The 24679-nt window shown below is 38.4% G+C and overlaps 1 protein-coding gene across 1 annotated transcript in view; it reads right to left on the minus strand.

The window, feature by feature from the left end:
- Positions 1–24679, minus strand: part of LOC126457248 (uncharacterized) — a 106319-nt gene that overhangs the window by 21921 nt on the left and 59719 nt on the right. Inside the window, exons 10-12 of the mRNA XM_050093400.1 lie at positions 23765–23921; positions 16820–16909; positions 868–953 (exon numbers count right to left, since the gene is read on the minus strand). Of these exons, the coding sequence (XP_049949357.1) occupies positions 868–953; positions 16820–16909; positions 23765–23921 (333 nt within the window). The remainder of the gene's footprint in view (positions 1–867; positions 954–16819; positions 16910–23764; positions 23922–24679) is intronic.

Below are 24679 nucleotides of genomic sequence, written 5' to 3' on the forward strand. Positions count from 1 at the left end.
TCTACCCAATTAAATCACAAGGACTACCTACACGCTATTTCAAAAGGCTATACTGACCTTTCTGTAGCATGCCTTTTAAATCACAGACGACTCAGTGTGCAGACATACCTGATAAGTGTTTATTTTCCACTAAATGTGTTAACACCATGAACAGAATCTACATCATCACTAGGCAGCAATGCCAGGTGATTCTTAGTCACCTGTGCAGCAGTTGTAGCCCTCTTCCAGAAAAAAGCCACTACCCCCACCACAAACAAAGTCACTCTTCAGTTTACAGACAGTCTGCATCCAACTTCCCTTGGCTTACACACACACACACACACACACACACACACAGCTAGCACCAAATTAACATGAATGGGATGTCCCCAAACAGAAGCTTGTCAGCCAAATGTCACATATCTCCAACAATAATGTAGAAATTCACAATGAAGCCACATGACAATTCCTGCCTCAGGAGGAAAGCAAGTATCTTTACTAGGTAACATTGTGACAATCAGAAGCTTCTGCTGTGTCCCCTAGCAGCTACAAGCATACCAAATTTTCTGAATGCAGAATTCTTAAGATTGTTTAACAGTGCCAAACATAAAATGAATTTTATTTTCCTGGCTCTTATTTTTGACTGACTCACAATCTTTGTACACTGAGTTCCTTTTTTCACCTCTGTCACTGGATTCATTACTTGAAATAGTGAAAAATCACAATTTGGCACAAGACGTGTACATTAATTAGTTAAAACTACCTGTTTCAATCAAATAATCAACAGGTGTAAAAAATAATATTGATTACAGTACATGGTTGAAATGTTATCATTTGTATTACTTCAGGCTGTTTAATTAAATAGCATACTCTACACCTTCTCCTTACCTGAGCTTTTTTAGTACTTTGCACGAGCTTCCTCTTACTCTTTGTGAAACACTGAACATTGCAGCCACTATTAAGTTGTCAAGAGCCTGAAACAAAGAAGAACCACGTCAGACATATTTTTAATCTAGTGTCCATATTGTTGCACCATGACCTTGTCTAGAGCATGGAACGGCCTGGTGCCAATGCAGCAAAATGATGTCATAGGGAGAGTGGTGTCATCATTATGATGATTACACATTATGAAGTACGAAGACGAATTCAAAGTCCAAGAGTATTTATTCAGTACGCTAACACTGTAGTATACACCAACCAGTGAAGCTGAGACACTAGATATGACAGTGCGTCCAGAAAAGCTGACTGGATGAGAAAAGCAAGCCAGGCAAATCACTACTGCTTCATGGTGGCGAGCGAGTGTACTAAATTGTTTCCATTTCTGGGCTAAAGCCCTGGTGAGAGGAAACACTGGTTCACATAAGTATTACTTGAGTCAAACCTTCTCTTTGTGTGTGCCCAGATGTTCTCAGACAGTACGAAAATGTTTACATGACGCATGGCTACATGACCACGGCCAGCCTCCAACTTTTGAGATGAAGGTCACAGTACACAATGATACAGCTGGTCACTACTCTGGACTTAGGCTCCAGAAGCTACAGGCACTGACCCAAGCAGAGGATAGTATGTGGGATACCTGGCATCTCCACACTGCCAAGTTACCTGCTGGATGACTACCACCTGAGGGCATTATCTCCCTGGTGGTAAGTATGTGCAAGTCTGCCTGACTACCCCATCAAGGCATGTCAGTTCTTGGGGACCTTGTCGCTGACTACCACCCAGGGCAGGCACATGTCTTCGATGCTGACCACGCTGGGGGCTCAGGTTTGAGTACAATCCTTCCCTATGTTGTATTCCACAGCCCGAGGCAGGCATACAGTCCGGACGTGGTTGCCATTCATCAGCTACAGTGTGCAATCCCAGTCAGCTACTGCCAACCTGCAACATCAGTGGTGACACTGCCTATGCACGCTGCTACCCAGGCAGTCCTGCTGACACTGGCTCACTTTTCAATTTTTTAATATCTTTATATTCATCTGTTTCCCTCTATAAGTGATTGCGGGTGGACATATTACGAGTTCCGTTGAGTTAATGTTGATAAAAAATCTGTTCATCTCTATAAGTGATAGCGGGCGGACGTATTACAAGTTCCACCAAGTTAATATTGTTAAGCAATCTGTTTGTCTCTATAAGTTGTAGTGGACAGACGTATGAAGAGTTCTGCCACATTAATATTGTTCAAAAATGTGTATCCTAACTGGACATTAAGGAGACATTGTATGTGAAATTCGTTGAAATTCGACATTTTCTGTTTTCTACTCCATAATGTACTTTGGACTTTCCTGAACATTTTGGTACACATACATTAAAATCAGACAATTGTGAGACCTTCAAATAATATTTTGAATGTTGCCGTGTGACTGTCAAATTTTGCGGCTACACATACACCGCCACAGTTGAGCAGTCGTATCTTGGGAACTACAACACAGTCTAGAAGGCTGTGAATTGCTTTGTTTTGTGCCTACTGCTATGTCTCAGAATTTGGCATTAAGAATAAACAAATCAGTCGTTTGTTTCTAATACTAGTTTTCGTTAAAAGTACTGCGATTATCGGCTATTTTTGTAATAAGCTAACTTCTATTACTTTTTATATGTAAACAAAATGACTAAGCATAAAAGTAACTTCAGGAAATGCAAATTTGCGGGTAACAGATGTGTGAGACCTGCATTCATCGAATATCAACTGATGAAAAGCCATGTCATGCTTCATGTCCACCTCCACCAAACACTTAGTGTAGTAAATATAGGCAAGCTGAATTTTCTGGGGCCCTGCATAAATTTACACATAAACATTCTCTTCCTTCAGCAGTAATGGAGGCAATCAAACCTATTTACAGATATTTGGCAAATCCTGAACTACTAAAGAAGTTATTACATGGGAAGACCTAGAATGTGAATGAGTCCTTCAATACTGTTGTGTGGTGCTATGTGCCTAAAAATGTACTTGTTGGCCTTATGACTCTAAAGTTAGCAGTGTCTGATGCTGTAATAACTTTTAATGATGGGAACTATGAAAGACTTAAGGTTCTGGAGACGTTAGGGGTAAGATTTGGACAGAACAGAACTAAAGGATTGCGGGAACTGGATTAGCTTCGTGTACATGAAGCAGAGTTTGCTGCTCAGCAAATGACAAAAGAAGCAAGAAAGAAAAGGAGGCGGCAAGCTCTGGACTATTGTGACACTGAAGAAGACACAGAGTATGGGCCAGGGCAATTCTAGCGCATAAAAGATGCAGAAATGTATGTCTGTATAAGAATTTATAAGAAAAAAAGTTTTAAACCTCAATTTCTCTGAACTACATTTAATGCAATAAATGACCCGTTTTCTAAAAAAGTACTGATGGTAGAGACGAAATTTTCACAGCATGCCAAGTGTGAGATTCAACATATATGGAACTAGAATAATTCAAATATCCTGAGTTGTTTTGTTTTTATGTTCATTTATTTACAAAATTCTGACAAAAAAATTGAGTGTTTGAAAAAAAAAAATATATAACATGCCCCACAATACAATTTTAGTAATATTTCTAGTTCAGTATATCTAGAAAGGTGTGCATTCAATAATTATGGAAAATAGTAAGTTGGTGTCTTAAAAAGTTTACAAGATAATAGGTCACGAAATTCGATAATTTAACATTGGTGACATAGGACATTCAATGTCCCCTTAAAGAAGTGTTATAAAAGTTATTCGGGAGATGAAGTTTATTAAAAAAACCATCTGTTCATCATTCCGCGATGTGCCGAGAATACTGATCTCGAGATGATCGAAGCAAACAAGAGGAATTTGCGTGAACAGAGAAAGGGCGATCCTCATAACCAGCTTTAAGCACAATGGAGATAACGAGAAGTACCTAAATTTAAATGGTGAATGTTGATCTTAAATGTAAGGTCTGTTGATATTAGTGCCAGTTAAAGTTCACTCAGGGTATGTGTACCTTCCAATTTCTTTCAGTTATTCTTTCAAAATTTCTCTTTTAATTATTTAAGCAGCAATTTTTAATCAGTTTCCAATATATATTATACCTTATTTTCCCCTGCCTCTATTCAATGGCAACCGTTCCAAGGACAGCGCCGAGCAGAATATGACAGACCTCCAATTGTTGAGATAAAATTGTTTTGAGATAAATGATCCATTTTTTCGTTACAAGAAACTAATGAGGCCTTTGTTGCATTTGTTACAGGTCCATGAGATTGGGACTATTAACAACTTGAAGGAGCAAATTAAAATTAAATTCTGCCTACATACAAGATGCGCCGGGAATGCGGATTTCAGCGGTTAAGGTAGGAAGCTGCTTGCTATGCTGTATGCTTATATGGCCGCGCTTGGTGCTGTCTCTCTCACAGTAGATAAGCTCTTTTCCTTCCAATTAATATCTTGTATGGAAAGTGCATTTCTATAGGAAAGATGAAAATCTGTGTAAAGTCAACATCGAAGTGCAAAATAATTCATTCAAATTCCGTAACACTATCAGAGAATAATCAGGTTCATTAACTTGCAGTTGCTCGTGAATATTGTTGTCACGCAATAAGTCCCATGTTAGATTTTTTCTAACAATGAGATCTTGCACCTTTTTTCTCTCTTTATGCCAGACAAAGACACGTTGTGACAAAGCAAACTGGGATAATTTTAATTCCCCTCTTGTTTTGCCATCTGCCTCCTTCATTTTTTTATGTTTAGCTATGTCCCATTAGCATACTTGAATATAATCTGCATTTTCATAAGTGAGAGGTTGGCCTTCAGTTTTCGAGAATATAACACCAGATCTAATTTTATGCTTAATTTTATGTATGTAATTGATTTTCTAATTTATTTTGACTATTCCTCGTTAGTATCATTTGTTAAAGGGTGAAATCAGTGATTGTTTCGTAACTTAAATTCTATTGTTGACATATGAACAAATATAAACTCTGTAATAATTATAAACATTTGGAAGACGAAACGCTACTACTCTCAAAGTAGTACTGTAGTACCTGTACTGGTTAGAATGACAACAATGCTTCAAATTAAATGTGGAAGAAGTGTTACACAATTAGGCCATGTGTAAAAACAGTGACAGTATCTGCTCTACTCAAAAACATGTTAGCAAAACTAGCCCTTCATTATTTCCAAAGTCCAAGCTAATCAACAATTTTGTCAAAAGTATTGTTAGCATAATTATATCTGTTAATTTCATGATTTAAGCAAATAATTCGGCCTAAACCTTGTAGTAGAAGAAACTGTTAAAAAGACGCAATTTTTCAATGTATTCAGTTAATTGAATGAGTTAAGTTGTAATTTTAATTTCTGTAAATTTAACTTTAAACAATGTGTAGTTTCAGCACCTATTATTGTGATGATATATAAGGACCCAATTTTTGGTCACGAGACAGTCAGTCCACGGCAGAGTTTCAGTCGAGTAACCTGTACTGGTTAGAATGACAACAATGCTTCAAATTAAATGTGGAAGAAGTGTTACACAATTAGGCCATGTGTAAAAACAGTGACAGTATCTGCTCTACTCAAAAACATGTTAGCAAAACTAGCCCTTCATTATTTCCAAAGTCCAAGCTAATCAACAATTTTGTCAAAAGTATTGTTAGCATAATTATATCTGTTAATTTCATGATTTAAGCAAATAATTCGGCCTAAACCTTGTAGTAGAAGAAACTGTTAAAAAGACGCAATTTTTCAATGTATTCAGTTAATTGAATGAGTTAAGTTGTAATTTTAATTTCTGTAAATTTAACTTTAAACAATGTGTAGTTTCAGCACCTATTATTGTGATGATATATAAGGACCCAATTTTTGGTCACGAGACAGTCAGTCCACGGCAGAGTTTCAGTCGAGTAACCTGTACTGGTTAGAATGACAACAATGCTTCAAATTAAATGTGGAAGAAGTGTTACACAATTAGGCCATGTGTAAAAACAGTGACAGTATCTGCTCCATACATACTTGATTATTCTTAAAGAACTGTGAACTTTGTGGTTAGGTTTTACTGCTCGTAGATGTTCAACAAGAAACCATTGTAGCAGTTTGTGGAGTCTTGCCTGCTAACTATTAATGAGGCTTATCAAAGGTTGCATAATAGTGCACTGGCCATATAACTGTGTATTATTAGGGGGTTGTGAACAGTGAAATTAAAGTACTGTAAAACATAACTGTGCATACATCAGCTACATCATTTAAAGTAGTCAGTGTCGGAATCCACACAACCCATTTTTCAGCCAGTACGTCGACACTGAGGACAACAAATGAAGAAATATAAAGTAGGTGGGACTGCCAGAACATTTATACAATAAATCATTTCTTTATTATTACCAAAGCATTATAAATTAGTATAAACATGGTATGAAACATGTAATTCGCTAAACTTAAAAATATTTCAACATGCAAAGACTTCACAAACTTTTTTTGATTACAATATTACAATACCTGTGTAAACAGCTGTTCGAAATATTTATAGTAAGTGATGAATTAATTGTTAATCACACTCCTTTTTACTCGTCAGATCCAGATATGGCTTCTTGTGACATACACTCCTGGCAAATAAGAACACTTGATGCTGTATGTTCTTTACATGTAGGGCTGGAACAATGATGGCAGCAATGCTGTGTCAATCTGTTTTTCCTTTTAGGGCAGTAGTGACATCTTGTGTGAGTGTTTCTCTCCCCCCCCCCCCCCCCCCTCGATTCATTTTCTTCTTTAGCTGTCTGTAGTTTGCAAATGAGTACAACACCTTTTATTTTCTCCTTCAAGAGAAGGGATATCCTCTGAATCAACATGTGTTTGATCATGTGGGCTTTTATAAGCTTCATGCTCATTTCTGTGATGAATCTTGAATTAAGTCACTTGTGTTCATCTTATATATTACTTGTGCATTTATTGGTCCGATGTTTGACAAGCAGAAAAACAGTGTAAGAGTCCAGCAGTTGCTTATTTTTGAAACAGAATATTCTGATTTCAAACGGTCGACAACATCTACACCTCTTTTGTGAGATTGTAAAATGTAATGACTTCAGGTTTGTTCGCTTCGCCACTGTCAAAGTCTATATTATCGTCACTGTGCATGGTGGTTAACATTAGAAAATTCTTTTTCTGTTTCTTTTTTGGGACATATGAGCAAATCAAGCAGTTGTTGCTTGGTTTTTCTCCAAATCCAAATATGCTGCTGTTTAGTTGCCTACACTTTATGTCCAGAAGTTCTGGTGTGACATCTCTTTTATTCTACAGTAGAGTACCTACTACTGTGAGTCGATGACTGGCGTACATTTCATTAGCCAATGGTATAGATGTGAAATAACTGTCCATTGTCACGTTTCTGCCTATTTTGTTAATCGGTCGAATCAATCATAACACCACATTCTCTGCATCATTGGGTACTTGATATGGCCCGGTAGGTTGTTTACCTGCATATACTTCCATATTTAGCATATAAAACGTTCTGGCATCACAGAGTGCATATATCTTGATGTCATATTTTGCAGACTTGTTTGCTATATACTGCCTGAATTTGCAACGTCCATGGAATGGTTCTAAACATCGCGTCGATGTTGTCAGTGCGCCGGCACTATAGTTCTTCTTGCAAACATGCACAAATTCGTCAAATATTTCTTTAATTGGTGCCAGATTATCCGTTTCCTTTCTCTGAGCTCTTGTAGATTTGTGATCAAAACATGTAGCTTGGAGAAGTGTGTGGAACCTTCATTTGCTTATCAATGCAATGAAGAAATCTGGTGCAGTCCCATCAGTGACCCATAGCTCATCAGTATTGAGATGCTGTGCGTTTTTCACTCCTGTGAGATATAATACACCAAAGAAAGCAGATAACTTCAAAATCTGTCCATGGGGAGTTTTGAGCACTCCATGAATAAGGTGCTGCCATTCTGTCAAGTTCTTGGTTTGTATATTCCGCAGTGCGACCAATTACGCTATCCAGAAAAAATAATTTCCAGCATTCCAAAATTGTTTTCAAATTTTTGTAACACCATTCACACCTGAGAGCTGTGTTACAATATTCTGACAGGCAGTTTTCGCTGGAGAAGTGTATTGCTTCAACCATTCTGTTATTCCATCCTTACAAAGAAAGGTTTCACAATCTGTATATTGAGAAACAGCTGTAGCAGAAGTATCAGATTCACTGCCTGACTAACGTGTTGCGGTACTGATCTCTTCATGCTCAGACGGTGCACCAGTATCTGATGACAGACCCTCTATGTAAATATCCTCGTCTAGTGGTTCATCTAGTCACACCAATATCTGTTCCTCTGACATGACTTCTTTCCTGAAAAGTTTCATATCTGACACAGAATGTCATGTATTCCGTATAACGAATTGCTTCATTCAATTTGTAAAACCCAATAAGAATACTTACTTTTCTTATAAAAGACGTAACATATGCTGAACACTTTCAGGAGAAAACAAACTAACACAGCCGCATGTTACAAGTACAAGAAACAGACTAAAAGTGAAGCAAGGCGGTATTCCACGAAAGAAGTAGTAATTGTTACATAAAGAATCCTGTGTTAGAAAAAAATCTAACACTGTGCACCACTTCAAATAACGGCTATTGTTGAAATTTGATTGTCGAGTCACAGATTAATTGAAGCACGGGATATGAAAGAAAGCATTTCTAGATCGTCAGTTCATTAGCTTTGAAATGTGCTCGAATATTTAACTAAAATCATAAATGTTAGATTTTTTCAAACAACACGATTGATCATGGGTTAATGAGAATATGCGTATAAAACTGCTTTTATTGAGAAGTACCAATACAAACAAAATTTCGTTTTTGAAAATAATTTTTTTCATAATTTTGTTAAACACTGTTCACAATGGAGTCAAAGGAAATGGCCACTGTTGAAGACTCATTACAAAATGCTATATGCCAAGACGTCGGAAATCCGAGCTTGGCAACAGTTGGAAGTAACGCGCCAACTCATGAACCGGCCGATGGCTACCAAAACAAGCAGGTTGGTGTCCCACTATTAAAAAATGATGACACTGGTAATATAATGAATCATGATGTCACTTTTATGACACTTGATGAGACAATTTCTAATGTCTCACCGGGAAACATTTTTTCAAATAGTGAAACTGAAGCACGCAACAGCAAAAGTTCTTTTGATTATTTGCTCACGGGTCGTAAACGCAAGAACAGGAAACAGTTCACAAAAGCAATGCAAATACTAGTGAGACACACACTTTGACACAGCTCATGCAACTAATAACACAACAGTTTGCACAGCAAAATCAAGCATTTAACAATTTCAAGAATAGTATTCATCAACAGTTCAGTGAGGTGAGCAAAACTTTATGCACTGAATTATCTGACAAATTATCCGGTAAGTTCACAGAGCTCGGTAAACAACTAAAACAAGAAATAATTACCAACATGTCCCACAATATAAATATGTTAATGGAAAAGGTAACATCCATAGACTATAAACAGGAACAACTTGCACGTGAGTTACAAAACCTTAGTGAAGCATATTCGCAAATTCAGGAGACGCAATCCGAAGTGGATGCATCGGGAAAAAATGTGACGAATGCAGTCAGCGAGCTGCAAGACGTACGCAAAAACCTACCTACAGAAATACACAAGTTGAGTCTGAGAGTAGATCAGTTAAGTTTGGTGTTAGAATTTGCCAAAAAACAGAGATGTGTTATGTGCAGATGTAAAGGAAATAACTGAAAAGGCTGAAGCCAGGATGCCGGATAAGGGCAGCACCCTTGCTGAAAAGGTATTGTCAGAATGTAAAATTTATGTCGATACTGTAGCTGAAGCTCTAAAAGAGAAAGAAAGTCAACTTCTAGCTAAAACAGACTCGTGTCTAAAGGAAGCAGAGAAAAGGTTACGAGGCAGTGTTGCTAAAACTACTGACATTCCAAAACAACATATGACAGAAAACAAACCTATGCTTTTAGAGAAGTTACACACCTTCACTGGTTACCCACAATACTGGGTTAGCCCGTCGAAGGAAAATAGCAAAGGTTACACAATGCAACAACACTTGCCAGCAGCTGCACCTGTTGAGCAAGTGCAGTTGCCATCCGCTACCCCACAAGTGAACATAAAGACGCTTGTCACTGACAGCGCGGCATGTTTGTCAACATTACTTGCAGATGAGGGATTACTTAGGCACTGACAATTTCCGATATTTTCCTCTGAAAGGAAAAGAAGACACTCTGTGGTCCTTATCAGAGCATTTCAAAATGTTTTACCTTGTACCTGGACTGAAGCCCAGAAAATTAGATTTGTTGTTGGATACACACAAGCTGACGTTGGGCAAAAATTGAGCAAAAACAATTACAATGGAGGAATAGAGTATGGCCAGCCTGTACAATACGTGCAGGCACAAGCTACTGGCAACAGGCAATAACCAGCCAATCGCTTGGCAAATGCAAAATAACAACAGACAACTGAATAACCCACAGACAGCAGAATTTGGCCAGCAAAGTAACACGCATATGCCGAATAACAAGCAGAGGCAAAGAGAATTTCAGCCTAGAGCCTCTCAGGACACTAATTGGCGTAACCAAACACCAAGGGTCAACATAGTGGAAGTTACACCTAATCCAGAGATCAATGCCACCGTGATGCCGGAAAACTTGAACCATTCACAGTAGGCCCCCGTTCTGTGACCTTGGAGGAGAGTGGGAGCACGAGCTTGATCGACACTTGCTTTATCAGATACTCACTATGTTGTATACATGAATAATAATATTAGATTTAGGATGCTGGAGAATAACATACCAGAATTTATGTTGCTAGTTGATATGGAAAATTTTTGTCTATGTTTTTTCTTATATGTAAAATGTGTAAATGATAAGGTAAGTGGATGTAACAAGGAAGAATTTTACTTTTGTGTGTCTAGAGATGACAATACTTTAAACACAATGCTTTGCGTTGCATGTAGCCCAGTTGTAAATGAATAAATGAACTTGTGAAACACACGGTAGCATGCACTGCAATACACAACTCACCGCGATGTTAGTGTAATAGAGCGACGAAGCGCATGCACATTGGGGAGAAAGCTAATCAACAAACCGCAGGCGTGTGCGTGCCAGACACAGCTGAAAGTTTTGGAGCCCCCAAAACAAACAAACCCTATGAGCTACAGCCTGCACTAGCATTTTAAAGCCTATTGTATAAACTTGGACATAGAAAATTAAGGGAGAATGTATACTGCAACTATCTACACAATACACACAAACAAGGATAAGCTAAAGGGTTATATTACAAATTTAAGTATTGGAAGTACACGCACTAATTATAATTGAGGCTCCAGGAAATTCTTGCTGTAGGTAAACAAGTGGATGCAATATAAGTAAAAACTGAATAGGAAGTCACATCATGCCTATAATACACTTTATCTTTCAGATTTATAAGCTAAGTAGAGACGCACACATGAAATTAAATAAGATGTGATAGCACGACTGCACACTGAAGTAAATGAATACATGGTTGAATATATGAAAGAGGTATTAGTGACCATCAAGCCACTGTACACTTATCAATGAAGACTTAGTGTTAAGTTAGAATTAAGTTTTCTTCTTCCAGGGAAAGATGCAATGACATATCCTAAAGTGAAGAAAGTAGAATGCTTGTTGAGTGTTAGGTACCATATAAACATAGGAAAGGGCTGCACTGCAAGTAAATATAGTTGTAAGTACGAAGTGCATAGAATCTCTTGTAGCAACTATTGTTTACTTCATTAATTCTTTGAGCTTGATAAATATGCTTCGACAAGAAGTCACTGTAAATTGAAATGAAATGTATGTTAATTTATGCCATAGAGGAAAAATGAATCTATTATTACATGAATGTTATGTAAAGAATGTAAAACCAAGAGAGAGCAAAAGGGGTACCCATATAACTGGAATTGAACAATGTAACGACATTATAATTTAACAAAATGTACTAAACAAAATGACAATCAGAATGTAATGTATATAAGCAATGACAATGACATGTTGGAAAATGAATAGGATAAGTTTATTCTAGTAGTTGCATTTTTTTGTCATATGTATAGTATGTGGAAAGGATTCTACAGAAATTTTGTGTAATGCAACAGTACAAAAGGGGCTGCAAAACAAAGCACAAAAACTTACAAACCTGCCTGCAAAGTATTAAGTGTGCGTGTGAGATAAGTGGGTGTGCGCGTGATGAACTAAAAATGACAATACTTCGTGCAACAGGAATTTTCTGTGCTCAACAACGTCGTAAAAGCATGAATTTTCTGTTCTCGACAATGTCGTAAAAACACGAATTTTCTGAGCTCGACAACATCGTAAAATCATGAATTTTCTGTGCTCGACAACGTCATAGAAGCGGCAAGAAACTTACCTTGTCGGCGGATGTGAGATGTATGGCTGGTGTCCCCACTGAATAAGTGCAAGCAACGAATGGAAATACATTCCTCGGCCCACTGATCTGGAAACTAGTTGTCATCGCATTGAAGGTTTCACAAAGATTCACTGAAAATGAGCTTCGCGAATTTGTGCAGTGAAGACTATGTGAATGCAGACACGGGCACACTAACTTTGTATTAAACACGTGAAAGCGAGCAGGGATGGTAATGGATGTCTAACTGCACACGCATGCTTTGCAAGCTAAACAATGGGCAGATGCTGACTGACAATAATGGGACTATGTGCTTACAGCAAGCACTTCATTGTGAAGGAAAACTTATGTATGTATGTGTTAGGGGAGCTGACACGCTGATATAAATTGGTAACCATATAGGATAACTCAAATGGCCGAAAAATAAAGGCTATGCCCACAATGGCCACAGTTATCAACCCATAAGAAAAGAAATAAGCTCAGACATAGTGCACCTCCATATCACGTCAGTGCGCAATGGGGGGTAATTGGGCAATTGTATTTTATCGTCTTTTTTTTTTTCTCCCTTGTTTGTTTCTTTTTATATATAAATAATTTTGTACCATAGACGACATTGGCACAGAAACAAAACAAATAGAGATATGCTCTCCAGTTTTTTAATTTCTTTATATTCATCTGTTCATCTCTATATGTGATAGCAGGTGGATGTTCCACCGAGTTAATATTGATAAAAAATCTGTTCGTCTCTGTAAGTGATAGTGGGCGGACATATTACGAGTTCTGCCGAGTTAATATTGTTAAACAATCTGTTTGTCTCTATAAGTGGTAGCGGGCAGATGTATGAAGAGTTCCGCTGCATTAATATTATTCAAAAATGTTTATTCTAACTGAACATTAAAAAAGTATTATAAAAGTAATTTGTGAGACCAAGTTTACTTAAAAAATCATCTGTTCATCATTCCACAACGCACCGAGAATCCTGCGTCAAGAGGATCAAATCAAACAAGAGGAATTCGCGTGAGCAGAGGAGGAGCGATTGTCATAACCAGCTCTATGCACAATGGCAATAACGAGAAGTACCTAAATTTAAATGGTGAATGTTGATCTTAAATGTATTGAATATTGAAGGTCTGTCTTTCAATTATTCTTTTAAAATTTATCTTTTAATTATTTAAGCAGCAATATTTAAGCAGCAATTTTTAATCAGTTTCCAGTATATATTACATCTTATATACCCCCTCTCCCCAGTCCCTATTCATTCCCTATACTGTACCAGGGCAATGGCCTCCACTGTAGTGATGACTATACCTCTGCACCTAATACAAATAAAAATCTGATTCATTCAGGGATGAGTTACTAGCAGTCTGCTGCTTGATTCCAATTACCACCAATGCACTTAGTCATGTCAGGATGAAGGAAGAGGTGCTTCATCCTGATCTTTACACAGCAGTTTCCACTGTCACTATTGGATACACCTCCCAGCGCCAACAGTATTGTTGAGTGTGTGTTAAAAAATGGGTACAATAACATCAAAGCTGGTCCACATTAATCAGTAAATTGAATCCAGCCCTCTTATTATCACTTACTACAATAAGTAATATGAGGGGGAGAGGGCATAAAATTATGAGCATTAAGTATTCTAATACTAGCTTGACCACAGCCATGACAAAACAGTAACTGCAATACAGCAGTAGTGAATATCATGTGATTTTACCAACAAATTACAAGACATATTAGTTACAGTATTACTATGTCGACATTCTGGACTGATCTGAATGTACAAATCACACTATCCTGTCTCTTGACATAGATTATTTTACAACTTCCCTATACTGTTTTCTACCATAAACATCTTTATGCTACTGCAAAATAGATTGTATTCTACCATAAAAATCTATATGCTACTGCAAAAAATGTCAAAAAGCTATCTTTTCTATCCACACTATTTCAGATTATTAGTTTTTAAAACTTGTATTAATCGCTAGCATTTGAAATACAATGTTTTAACCAGCCATCTGATCACACTATCTGTCCATTCTGAAAGACTGTGTTCCTTATAAAGTAAATTGTACTATGTATTTCCATCAGGATGCAGTTCATTGACCCCCTCCCTATTTCTCTTTCTCTCTCTCTCTCTCTCTCTCTCTCTCTCTCTCTCTCAGACACACACACACACACACACACACACACACACACACACACACACGAACACAGAGAGAGAGAGAGAGAGAGAGAGAGAGAGAGAGAGAGAGAGAGGGGGGGGGCATTCTGGGCAGTGGTTCTTTTTTTATATATTCTGCAGAGGTAACTGTGTGGGGCGGGTTGACTGAACAATTGTCATTTCAATGATTCAAGAGCGTGGACGTGTGGGCACGACCATTTTTATGCACGCATTGCACTGCCAGTGGAGCAGTTGCTGCAGAGGATTTTTGGAAATGCTAGAATTATCAGCTGTTATTCCCCTACAGCCTGGCCATACAGATCATCTGATCTCGATGTGTATGACTTCGGGCTGGGGGGTTCCTGAAAGATGTCGTGTTCAGTTCTCCGATTACAAACATAGCTCAACTGAAGGCACACATTATGCAACACATTCTTAACATGATCCTTGAAACACTCCTATCTGTTGTGGAACATGCTGTTTCGTGATCTCAACATGTGGCAGAAAATGGTGGACAGCGTATTGAACATATCTGTCCTGAAAATTAAAAATCGATTTGACTGTTGCTTTTTATGCAGTTTTTTGCTCGGGATAACCTTGCCATGGTGGGTGGGTTTACCTCACTAACAGTACCACAACTGCTGAATGCCCAAATTGTGTGGTCATCGCACAGTACGGTTGGTTTAATGTGCAACTCACACCAAAGCTGTCACATTGCAATTCATCTGTCATTTGTTGCCGAACCCATTTACATTATGACATTTACAGTGCCTTTCAATGAGAAAGAAGGCAGGACACCGTCACTGGCCTTAACACATCAGAAATGTAACATATGTTGTCCAAAATTCCAGCTATTCAAACTTCGTGTACTCAACGGAATCCCTAGCATCAATTCCCATCAATTCAGGTGCAAGACCCTAATGACAATGATGAACACATTCTGGCAAGTTCAATTCTCCTCGAAGACTACATATATTAAAAACAAATTTTCCAGTAATTAATATATTGTCCCCATGTGGAACGTTTCTTTCTTTATATATATAAACAAAGATGATGTGACTTACCAAATGAAAGTGCTGGCAGGTCGACAGACACACAAACAAACACAAACATACACACAAAATTCAAGCTTTCGCAACAAACTGTTGCCTCATCAGGAAGGAGGGAAGGAGAGGGAAAGACGAAAGGATGTGGGTTTTAAGGGAGAGGGTAAGGAGTCATTCCAATCCCGGGAGCGGAAAGACTTACCTTAGGGGGGGAAAAAGGAAAAAACGACGGGTATACACTCGCGCACACACACACATATCCATCCACACATATACAGACACAAGCAGACGTATTTAAAGACAAAGAGTTTGGGCAGAGATGACATCTCTGCCGAAACTCTTTGTCTTTAAATACGTCTGCTTGTGTCTGTATGTGTGTGTATGTATGTGTTTGTTTGTGTTTCTATCGACCTGCCAGCGCTTTCGTATGGTAAATCACATCATCTTTGTTTTTAAATATATTTTTTCCGCGTGGAATGTTTCCACAGAAATGGGACTAATCTGAATAGATGACAAGATGCTACACTCGCGTCCAATGTTGTCATTACTCCCACACTGATAGTCCGTGGCAGTCAAGACACTGTCGCACTGAGTGTGTGTGGATACTTGTCTTGCTGCAAACGCGCCCATTTCCTGTCTCAAGCTATATGATTTTCTAGTAAAATACTGCACGCCCGAGTGAACTATGTATGTGTCCTCTCAAGTGCTAGTCATGTGGGACTGCTGAGATCCTGTGTGACATTGAGTGATTCCATAATCACAACAGATATGGGATCTCAACCAAAGCATATGGCAGTATTATGGAATGGTAAACTGCAGTCTCTATATGCCACAATCCTGCTGTTATTAACTTCTGGCACATGCTGGCAGATGATCCTCCTCCTCATGTGAGGCAAACAGGATCTCCCCACAAACAAACAACACTCAAATGCTACTTCTGGATGAGAAAACCAATGTATAATGTTTTCTTATATACCCTACTTGTACCTCCTTTGCCTGATCATGTTGAAAAGCTAATCATTAGAATGTCCAAATGTCCATCATTTGAATATGCATGTCTGTAGCACACCATCTTTATGGTGTTGCAATTGTAATGACCACAAGTGCATTACTGGTAACTGAGGGTGGTTCAAAAATTAATGGAGTCAAATATTTAATTTAGTGACAAAGGTGGCATGTCACATAGGAGAAATTAACTGATTTTAACAACTAAGATACTGATGTCATACATATAAAAACAAATTCTTATCAGTCTACAATTCTTAAAATTAATACGCAACACAGGGAGCGAATTCACAGGAAACATACCTCTATCTTTGAACGACTACGGAGAGATGAATTTGATGCTGCACTGTGAAGTGACACTCTACTTCCACCAAATGCGCCATCTGCTGAAGCCTGGAATCAATGATCATATTTACCAATACCAAAACCATAAATTATGAAAGGCAGTAATGTAGGAAATTACAACAGTTAGGCTTTAGGCTTGATGATTCTTGCACAGAATAGCTAGCACATATATCTGCTAAGTACTGCAGGGTTTCATTTTAAATCTGTTTAGACAGATCATTGATGCAATACACTAACAAATTATTACAAATTTGAACAAATCAGTAAAAAGATCCATAAAAAATTTCAGCACGAAACACACAAAACTTTGCACTTGGTGAGACTTACTAAAGCCTCTCCAACTAATATGGCAGTGGTGTATAGCAAGTCCTGTGCTTTACAAAGAACTTGGCAGTATGAGACAACTTATCAGTATGTTGTTGCACCTCCTCTGGCATATATGCAAGCACTGATTCAAATGGGAAGGGTGTTGTTGTTGTTGTTGTTGTTGTTGTCTTCAGTCCTAAAACTGGTTTGATGCAGCTCTCCATGCTACTCTATCCTGTGCAAGCTTCTTCATCTCCCAGTACCTACTGCAACCTACATCCTTCTGAATCTGCTTAGTGTATTCACCTCTTGGTCTCCCTCTATGATTTTTACCCTCCATGCTAGCCTCCAATACTAAATTGGTGATCTCTTGATGCCTCAGAACTTGTCCTACCAACCGATCCCTTCTCCTAGTCAAGTTGTGCCACAAACTCCTCTTCTCCCCAATTCTGTTCAATACCTCCTCATTAGTTATGTGATCTACCCACCTAATCTTCAGCATTCTTCTGTAGCACCACATTTCGAAAGCTTCTATTCTCTTCTTATCCAAACTATTTATCGTCTATGTTTCACTTCCATACATGGCTACACTCCATACAAATACTTTCAGAAACGACTTCCTGACACTTGAATCTATACTCGATGTTAACAAATTTCTCTTCTTCAGAAATGCTTTCCTTGCCACTGCCAGTCTGCATTTTATATCTTCTCTACTCCAACCATCATCAGTTATTTTTCTCCCCAAATAGCAAAACTCCTTTACTACTTCAAGTGTTTCATTTCCTAATCTAATTCCCTCAGCAGCACCCGACTTAATTCGACTGCATTCCATTGTCCTTGTTTTGCTTTTGTTGATGTTCATCTTATATCCTTCTTTCAAGACACTGTCCATTCCGTTCAACTGCTCTTCCAAGTCCTTTGCTGTCTCTGACAGAATTACAGTGTCATCGGCGAAACTTAAAGTTTTTATTTCTTCACCATGGATTTTGATACCTACTTCGAATTTTTCTTTTGTTTCCTTTACTGCTTGCTCAATATACAGATTGAGTAACATCGGGAAGAGGCTACAACCCTCTCACTCCCTTCCCGACCATTGCTTCCCTTTCATGTCCCTCAACTCTTATAACTGCCATCTGGTTTCCGTACAAATTGTACATAGCCTGACGCTCTCTGTATTTTACCCCTGCCACCTTTAGATTTTGAAAGAGAATATTCTAGTGAATATTGTCAAAAGCTTTCTCTAAGTCTACAAATGCTAGAAACGTAGGTTTGCCTTTCCTTAATCTTTCTTCTAAGATAAGTCGTAGGGTCAGTGTTCCAACATTTCTTCGGAATCCAAACTGATCTTCTCCGAGGTCAGCTTCTTCCTGTTTTTCCATTCGTCTGTAAAGAATTTGCATTAGTACTTTGCAGCTGTGACTTATTAAACTGACAGTTCGGTAATTTTCACATCTGGCAACAACTACTTTCTTTGGGATTGGAATTGTTATATTCTTCTTGAAGTCTGAGGGTATTTCGCCTGTCTCGTACATATTGCTCACCAGATGGTAGAGTTTTGTCAGGACTGGCTCTCCCAAGGCTGTCATTAGTTCTAATGGAACGTTGTCTACTCCCGGGGCCTTGTTTCTCCTTTCATCAATTAAATTCAATATATCTTCTGTTACCCAAGGATTTCTAGTAGCCCTCGTCCTTTTACCTAATTGATCCTCTGCTGCCTTCACTATTTCATCTCTCAAACCCACCCTTTCTTCCTCCACTGTATTTCCTTCCTCCGTTCTTGCCAATCGTTCCCTAATGCTCTCTCTGAAACTCTCTACAACCTCTGGTTCTTTCAGTTTATCCAGGTCCCATCTCCTTAAATTCCCACCTTTTTGCAGTTTCTTCAGTTTTAATCTACAGTTCATAGCCAATATATTGTGGTCAGAGTCCACATCTGCCCCTGGAAAAGTCTTACAATATAAAACCTGGTTCCTAAATCTCTATCTTACCATTAAATAATCTATCTGAAACCTTCCAGTATCTCCAGGCTTCTTCCATGTATACAACCTTCTTTTGTGATTCTTGAACCAAGTGATAGCTATGATTAAGTTATGCTCTGTGCAAAATTCTACCAGGTGGCTTCCCCTTTCATTTCTTAGCCCCAATCCATATTCACCTACTACGTTTCCTTCTCTCCCTTTTCCTACTGTTGAGTTCCAGTCACCCATGACTATTAAATTTTCGTCTCGCTTCACTACCTGAATAATTTCTTTTATCTCATCATACATTTCATCAATTTTTTCGTCATCTGCAGAGCTAGTTGGCATATAAACTTGTACTACTGTAGTAGGCATGGGCTTCGTGTCTATCTTGGCCACAATAATGCGTTCACTATGCTGTTTGTAGTGGCTTACCTGCACTCCTATTTTTGTTATTCATTATTAAACCTACTCCTGCATTACCCCTATTTGATTTTGTATTTATAGCCCTGTATTCACCTGACCAAAAGTCTTGTTCCTCCTGCCACCGAACTTCACTAATTCCCACTATATCTAACTTTAACCTATCCATTTCCCTTTTTAAATTTTCTGACCTACCTGCCTGAATAAGGGATCTGACATTCCACGCTCCGATCCGTAGAACGCCAGTTTTCTTTCTCCTGATAACGACGTACTCTTGAGTAGTCCCCGCCCAGAGATCCAAATGGGGGACTATTTTACCTCCGGAATATTTTACCCAAGAGGAGGCCATCATCATTTAATCATACAGTAAAGCTGCATGCCCCCGGGAAAAATTACGGCCGTAGTTTCCCCTTGATTTCAGACGTTCGCAGTACCAACACAGCAAGGCCGCTTTGGTTAGTGTTACAAGGCCAGATCAGTCAATCATCCAGGCTGTTGCTCCTGCAACTACTGAAAAGGCTGCTGCCCCTCTTCAGGAACCATACATTTGTCTGGCCTCTCAACAGATACCCTCAGTTGTCGTTGCAGCTACGGTACGGCTATCTGTATCGTTGAGGCACGCAAGCCTCCCCACCAACGGCACAAGTGTGAAGGCATTATGATTTTCATGGTTCATAATATTTCGGACCTCCCTTGTGGTGGTTCAGGCATGGTTGACCATAACCTTGACAATGAATCCGGCTATCCTCACTTCCACATGCAATATAACATTGAGCCATAAAATTGGATATTGCATGAGTCAATGTATCAGACAAACGGAGACATACGATGGGGTCCTGGATAATATTTTGTCATAGGAGAATGCAGCAACTCTGTCTCCTTCACAGTGATCACCCAACATCTGATACTGTTCATGCCCCTTATATAAACCTCCCCCCCCCCCCTCCCCCTTCCCCCCCCCTCCCAACCCCCCCCCCCCAACCCCCACCCCACTCCGGACCTGGTAACAACACTAAACACAAAAAACACTCTAGTGCACTTTGGTGGCGTTTCTACCAGCCACAGACAACTGCAGCTCTTATCATCTACATACCAACTGATGGTGTGTGTGTGTGTGTGTGTGTGTGTGTGTGTGTGTGGAGAGGGGGGGGGGGGCAGCGGCCCTTGTGTGCATGCATACAAAGTGCTTCACATTTTTGTCAGGCAGTGTAATTGTATCATGTCATTATATCAGCAACCACAGCCTAAAGACTAATGTTGTCTCAAGACTAAAATTGGCAGGTAAATGTCATCACTTACACAATGAGAAATAAAATTTAGTATTTTCACACAAGACTTATTCAGCTGGTTGTATGGCAACTGCCGTATACATGTTTGTGGCACTGTGGTGACTGCAAATGGGCTATCTGTTTTTAAGCAACATGTGAGATAAACACAAAGTGTAAATATTTGACGTGCCACTGGATACAGCAAGTAGTCTCATTCCTATGTAGTAAGGATAATTTTAGCAGCAACTGCTGAATCAGAGACGTTTTACAGCTGGGTGTGCTAATAAGCTTTCAGACAGCTCACATTTCAGCAGAGCAATGTAAGTGTTACAAAAGTTTTTTTGTCATAAGAGTGGCTGGTATCACTGTTTTTCTTTCCAGTGTGCTATGTTACATGTTGGAAGTATCTGAAATGTGACTGATCAGCAATTTTTTCTTCATAACCCTAATCACTGTTGATACGTTGTGAACTTGAGTATAAACAACATGGAAGGAAATTTGCCGTGAATATATCCTGATTATTTATCATTTCATACCATAATATTTGAACTACCAATTGAAGCACATGGCAGTCTTATACCATAACGAATTCTCAAGGTTAGAGATATGTCCAGTTCTGTAATCTCAAACATTTACATATTTTCATTAACATACGTTGTAGTTGGAAATTCTTATCAGACTCATGGATAGTTCCATGTGCTACACATTTAAGTCATTATTCTATTTCATTAATTGTTTTTATGGATTTTAAATAAATTTATTGTTGAGATTTCTTGTAGGTTCTTAGTAATAAGTAGCAACTAAAGTAGCGTGATCATCAAAAGACACAAAGAAAAATTATGCAGTTTGTCTGATGGGTATTAGAAAGGTGGCGTGTGTTAAAGCTAATGAGCAGCTAGCACATTTACACAGAACAAAACCAGCAGAGATAATTAACCCTGTGATGCTTTCAAAAGATAATGAATGAGATCATGCAACACCAATAACAACAATCAGCTACATTTCACATACAGAATCTGTTTGCAACATCAAAATAGATTTATACCTAAATTCCTAAAGCTAGATAAAAGAAAAAATACATAATGCATTGTTTTTGAAAATTAAGTACTTTAGGCATAGTAATATGAGAAACAGGTATAACACTGTATCATCTCAATAACACACACTACCATTCGTAATGAGAGCAACATATGCTTCTGATACAGAATGACTAAACGCACATCTGACATAAACTGTAACATTTTTTCACGTGTGCTATGTATTTTATGTCATTCTAAGAGTGAATTGCCCACAAAAATAGTACACTGAGATTACAATATGAAGAAATTACCAAATGTTGACCAATAGTGTTTAAAATGTTCCATGTGGAATACAACCACCTGTGGAGGACATGCATGTTTGCTACTGTTAACCTACACTGGAAGTAAAAAATGCAGGCATCTTCTGGGGCAATGCTGTTCCTTCTGCTCCTCTCCTTCTTTGGAATGCTCAAGAGGGAGATGGAAAGGGGAAGTGACTTCGTGCTGTGGTTCACCTATCAAGGGCATTCTATACACATTCAATGAAAAGTTTTCAGTCAGAGTAGCAAGCAAGCCCAACGAAATATTTTCTATCACCCCCCTCTCCATCAAAACACACACACACACACACACACACACACACACACAGGTGCGCATGGTCGAAGCTAACACAGTCACCCATCAGAAAGGGGAATTCTCTGATATACATTGTGAAGGTGTTAGTATTATGCCATGCACAACATGAATTTGTAGTAAGGTATGCATCCAGTGAGGCTAATGCATCCTTACATCATTTCCAGCACCGCCAAACTGTTCTCGCTTCCTTATGTTGTAAGATGGAACTTTAAACTGAAAATCAAGCCATAAATGAAGAGGAAGTCCTCCCAAAATCCTTTAATCCAATTTTTATAGTCCTGACACCCTTGTAGCCTACACATTTTGCAGTCGACATCACACACAATATTGGTCATTTTGCAAAGAGCCTCCTGTAGAAACTATGTAGCCATCAAATAACTAACCTCGGCACTACAAAAAGTTATAACACAAGCGTCCATGCACACAAATAATGCTCACTTTGCAGGTATGACTACGAAATATTCCTCTCATCTAATCACAACTTTATAGTGCCCTGCTTCAAGTCCTATATGTACATTTTCAATCATCCTGCACTGGCTCCACTAGCCACCAAATTCTCAACATACGGGCACATTGCTATCCCAACTCATGATTAGCCCGCTACAAGTCTCCAGTTGTTCTCCATTTGGTCTGCACCATTTAACCTTATCCAACCTCTCATATGTGTCTGCATTAATTCCTTAGAGCTAGATCTTGTGCAAATTAGCAAATGCATTGATATGTGGCCCACCTTTCCACAGTTTAGTGCTATCGTCATTCCTGTCCAACATATTAACACATGACAAAAGCACTTGGGATGAGGAAATTAGCATATCGCCACCACCCCTTTCCCTTTCTCGTACAGCAAGTGGCAGAAGTTTTCACTGGCAAACACTTCTGAACACGTTTAACCAATAACCTACTACAATTTTACAAATTTATGGTATCCTTAAATCAATAGCACAAACATTTTTTCACTGCCATCAATTTCCTATACATCAATTTACTAATGAGTATATCTGAATAAGCCTACCCCCCCTGGTCACCTCTTGTGGGACCTGTCTTACTTGATCTTGTGTGATATCAAGATATTTCATACATTTTGCATCTTTTTGCTGATACATTAGTTTATGCAAGCATCCACACTTTCAGCAACAGATAAATGACTATTGAAATCATACTATCACATCTGTAAATAATTTGCAGCTCCCCTTCATTGAAATAAAAAAAAAAACTGTCTTTTTCCCCACTGTACAAAATAATGCCTATGTTAGCAATGGCAAAATAATATGCAACACTAATTCATGCACTTACCTGCACAGGTGAAGCAACACTTATGACGTGGGGATGAGCAGATACAGGAGAATCTTCATCTGCGGACAGTGTGACTTCTTCTTCAGAAGAAGCATAGCTTGGTGTCATTTCTCCAGTACCATGGAAAGATGCTGATCTTAAAACAGGGTTCTGTCGGCTAGAAGAATATAAACATAACTTTGATATCACAATGTTTTACAGTTCATGACTATAACTATCAATCAAATAAATTCTGATTATTACTGCCATCTACTACTTCATGAAACCATTTACCCTGTTATTACGAGACAAAAAATATTAACAACATATGTTTTAAATGCACTTTTCACCCCTTTAATTTTATTATTTGACAGGTCATTGTTCAGTATGTGTGGAGGGGTCACTGTAATAACTAATATCTCCAAAAAACTCCCATACTGAATGAGTCAGCTGGGTACACCTAGACTTTTACTCTACGGCTGCAGACCTGCAGCATGTCACTAATGGTGTATTTGAAATGTACTAGAGTTTTTCCCATCTGTCCATACTTATTAAAACATCTGTCCACAGTTAAAGTAATTACTTATTCATTGCCATTGCTTGGAAACTTTGTATAATTCATCATGAATTTTTACAAAATCACTCAACGTTGATACACTTACACTGTCTGATAGTCTATTCATTAGCTATCCTATTGTGCTTTAATTGAACACAGATTGATTTATTTGCAAATATTGCCAGGAAATGAAACATTATTCAGAGCCTAATAACAAATTTAGTATCAGAGTGCAGGAACTCTCATTACATGAAATCCACATGTCATCTTGGATTGCAGCCTTGGTCAAATTAATTTCCTGGCAGTAGTACAACAACACAAAAGGAAGGATGTACCTAAACTCACAGATATAACAAATACACACACTACAGAGTAAATAA

This window comes from Schistocerca serialis, chromosome 2, assembly GCF_023864345.2.
Source record: "Schistocerca serialis cubense isolate TAMUIC-IGC-003099 chromosome 2, iqSchSeri2.2, whole genome shotgun sequence".
NCBI lineage: Eukaryota > Metazoa > Arthropoda > Insecta > Orthoptera > Acrididae > Schistocerca > Schistocerca serialis.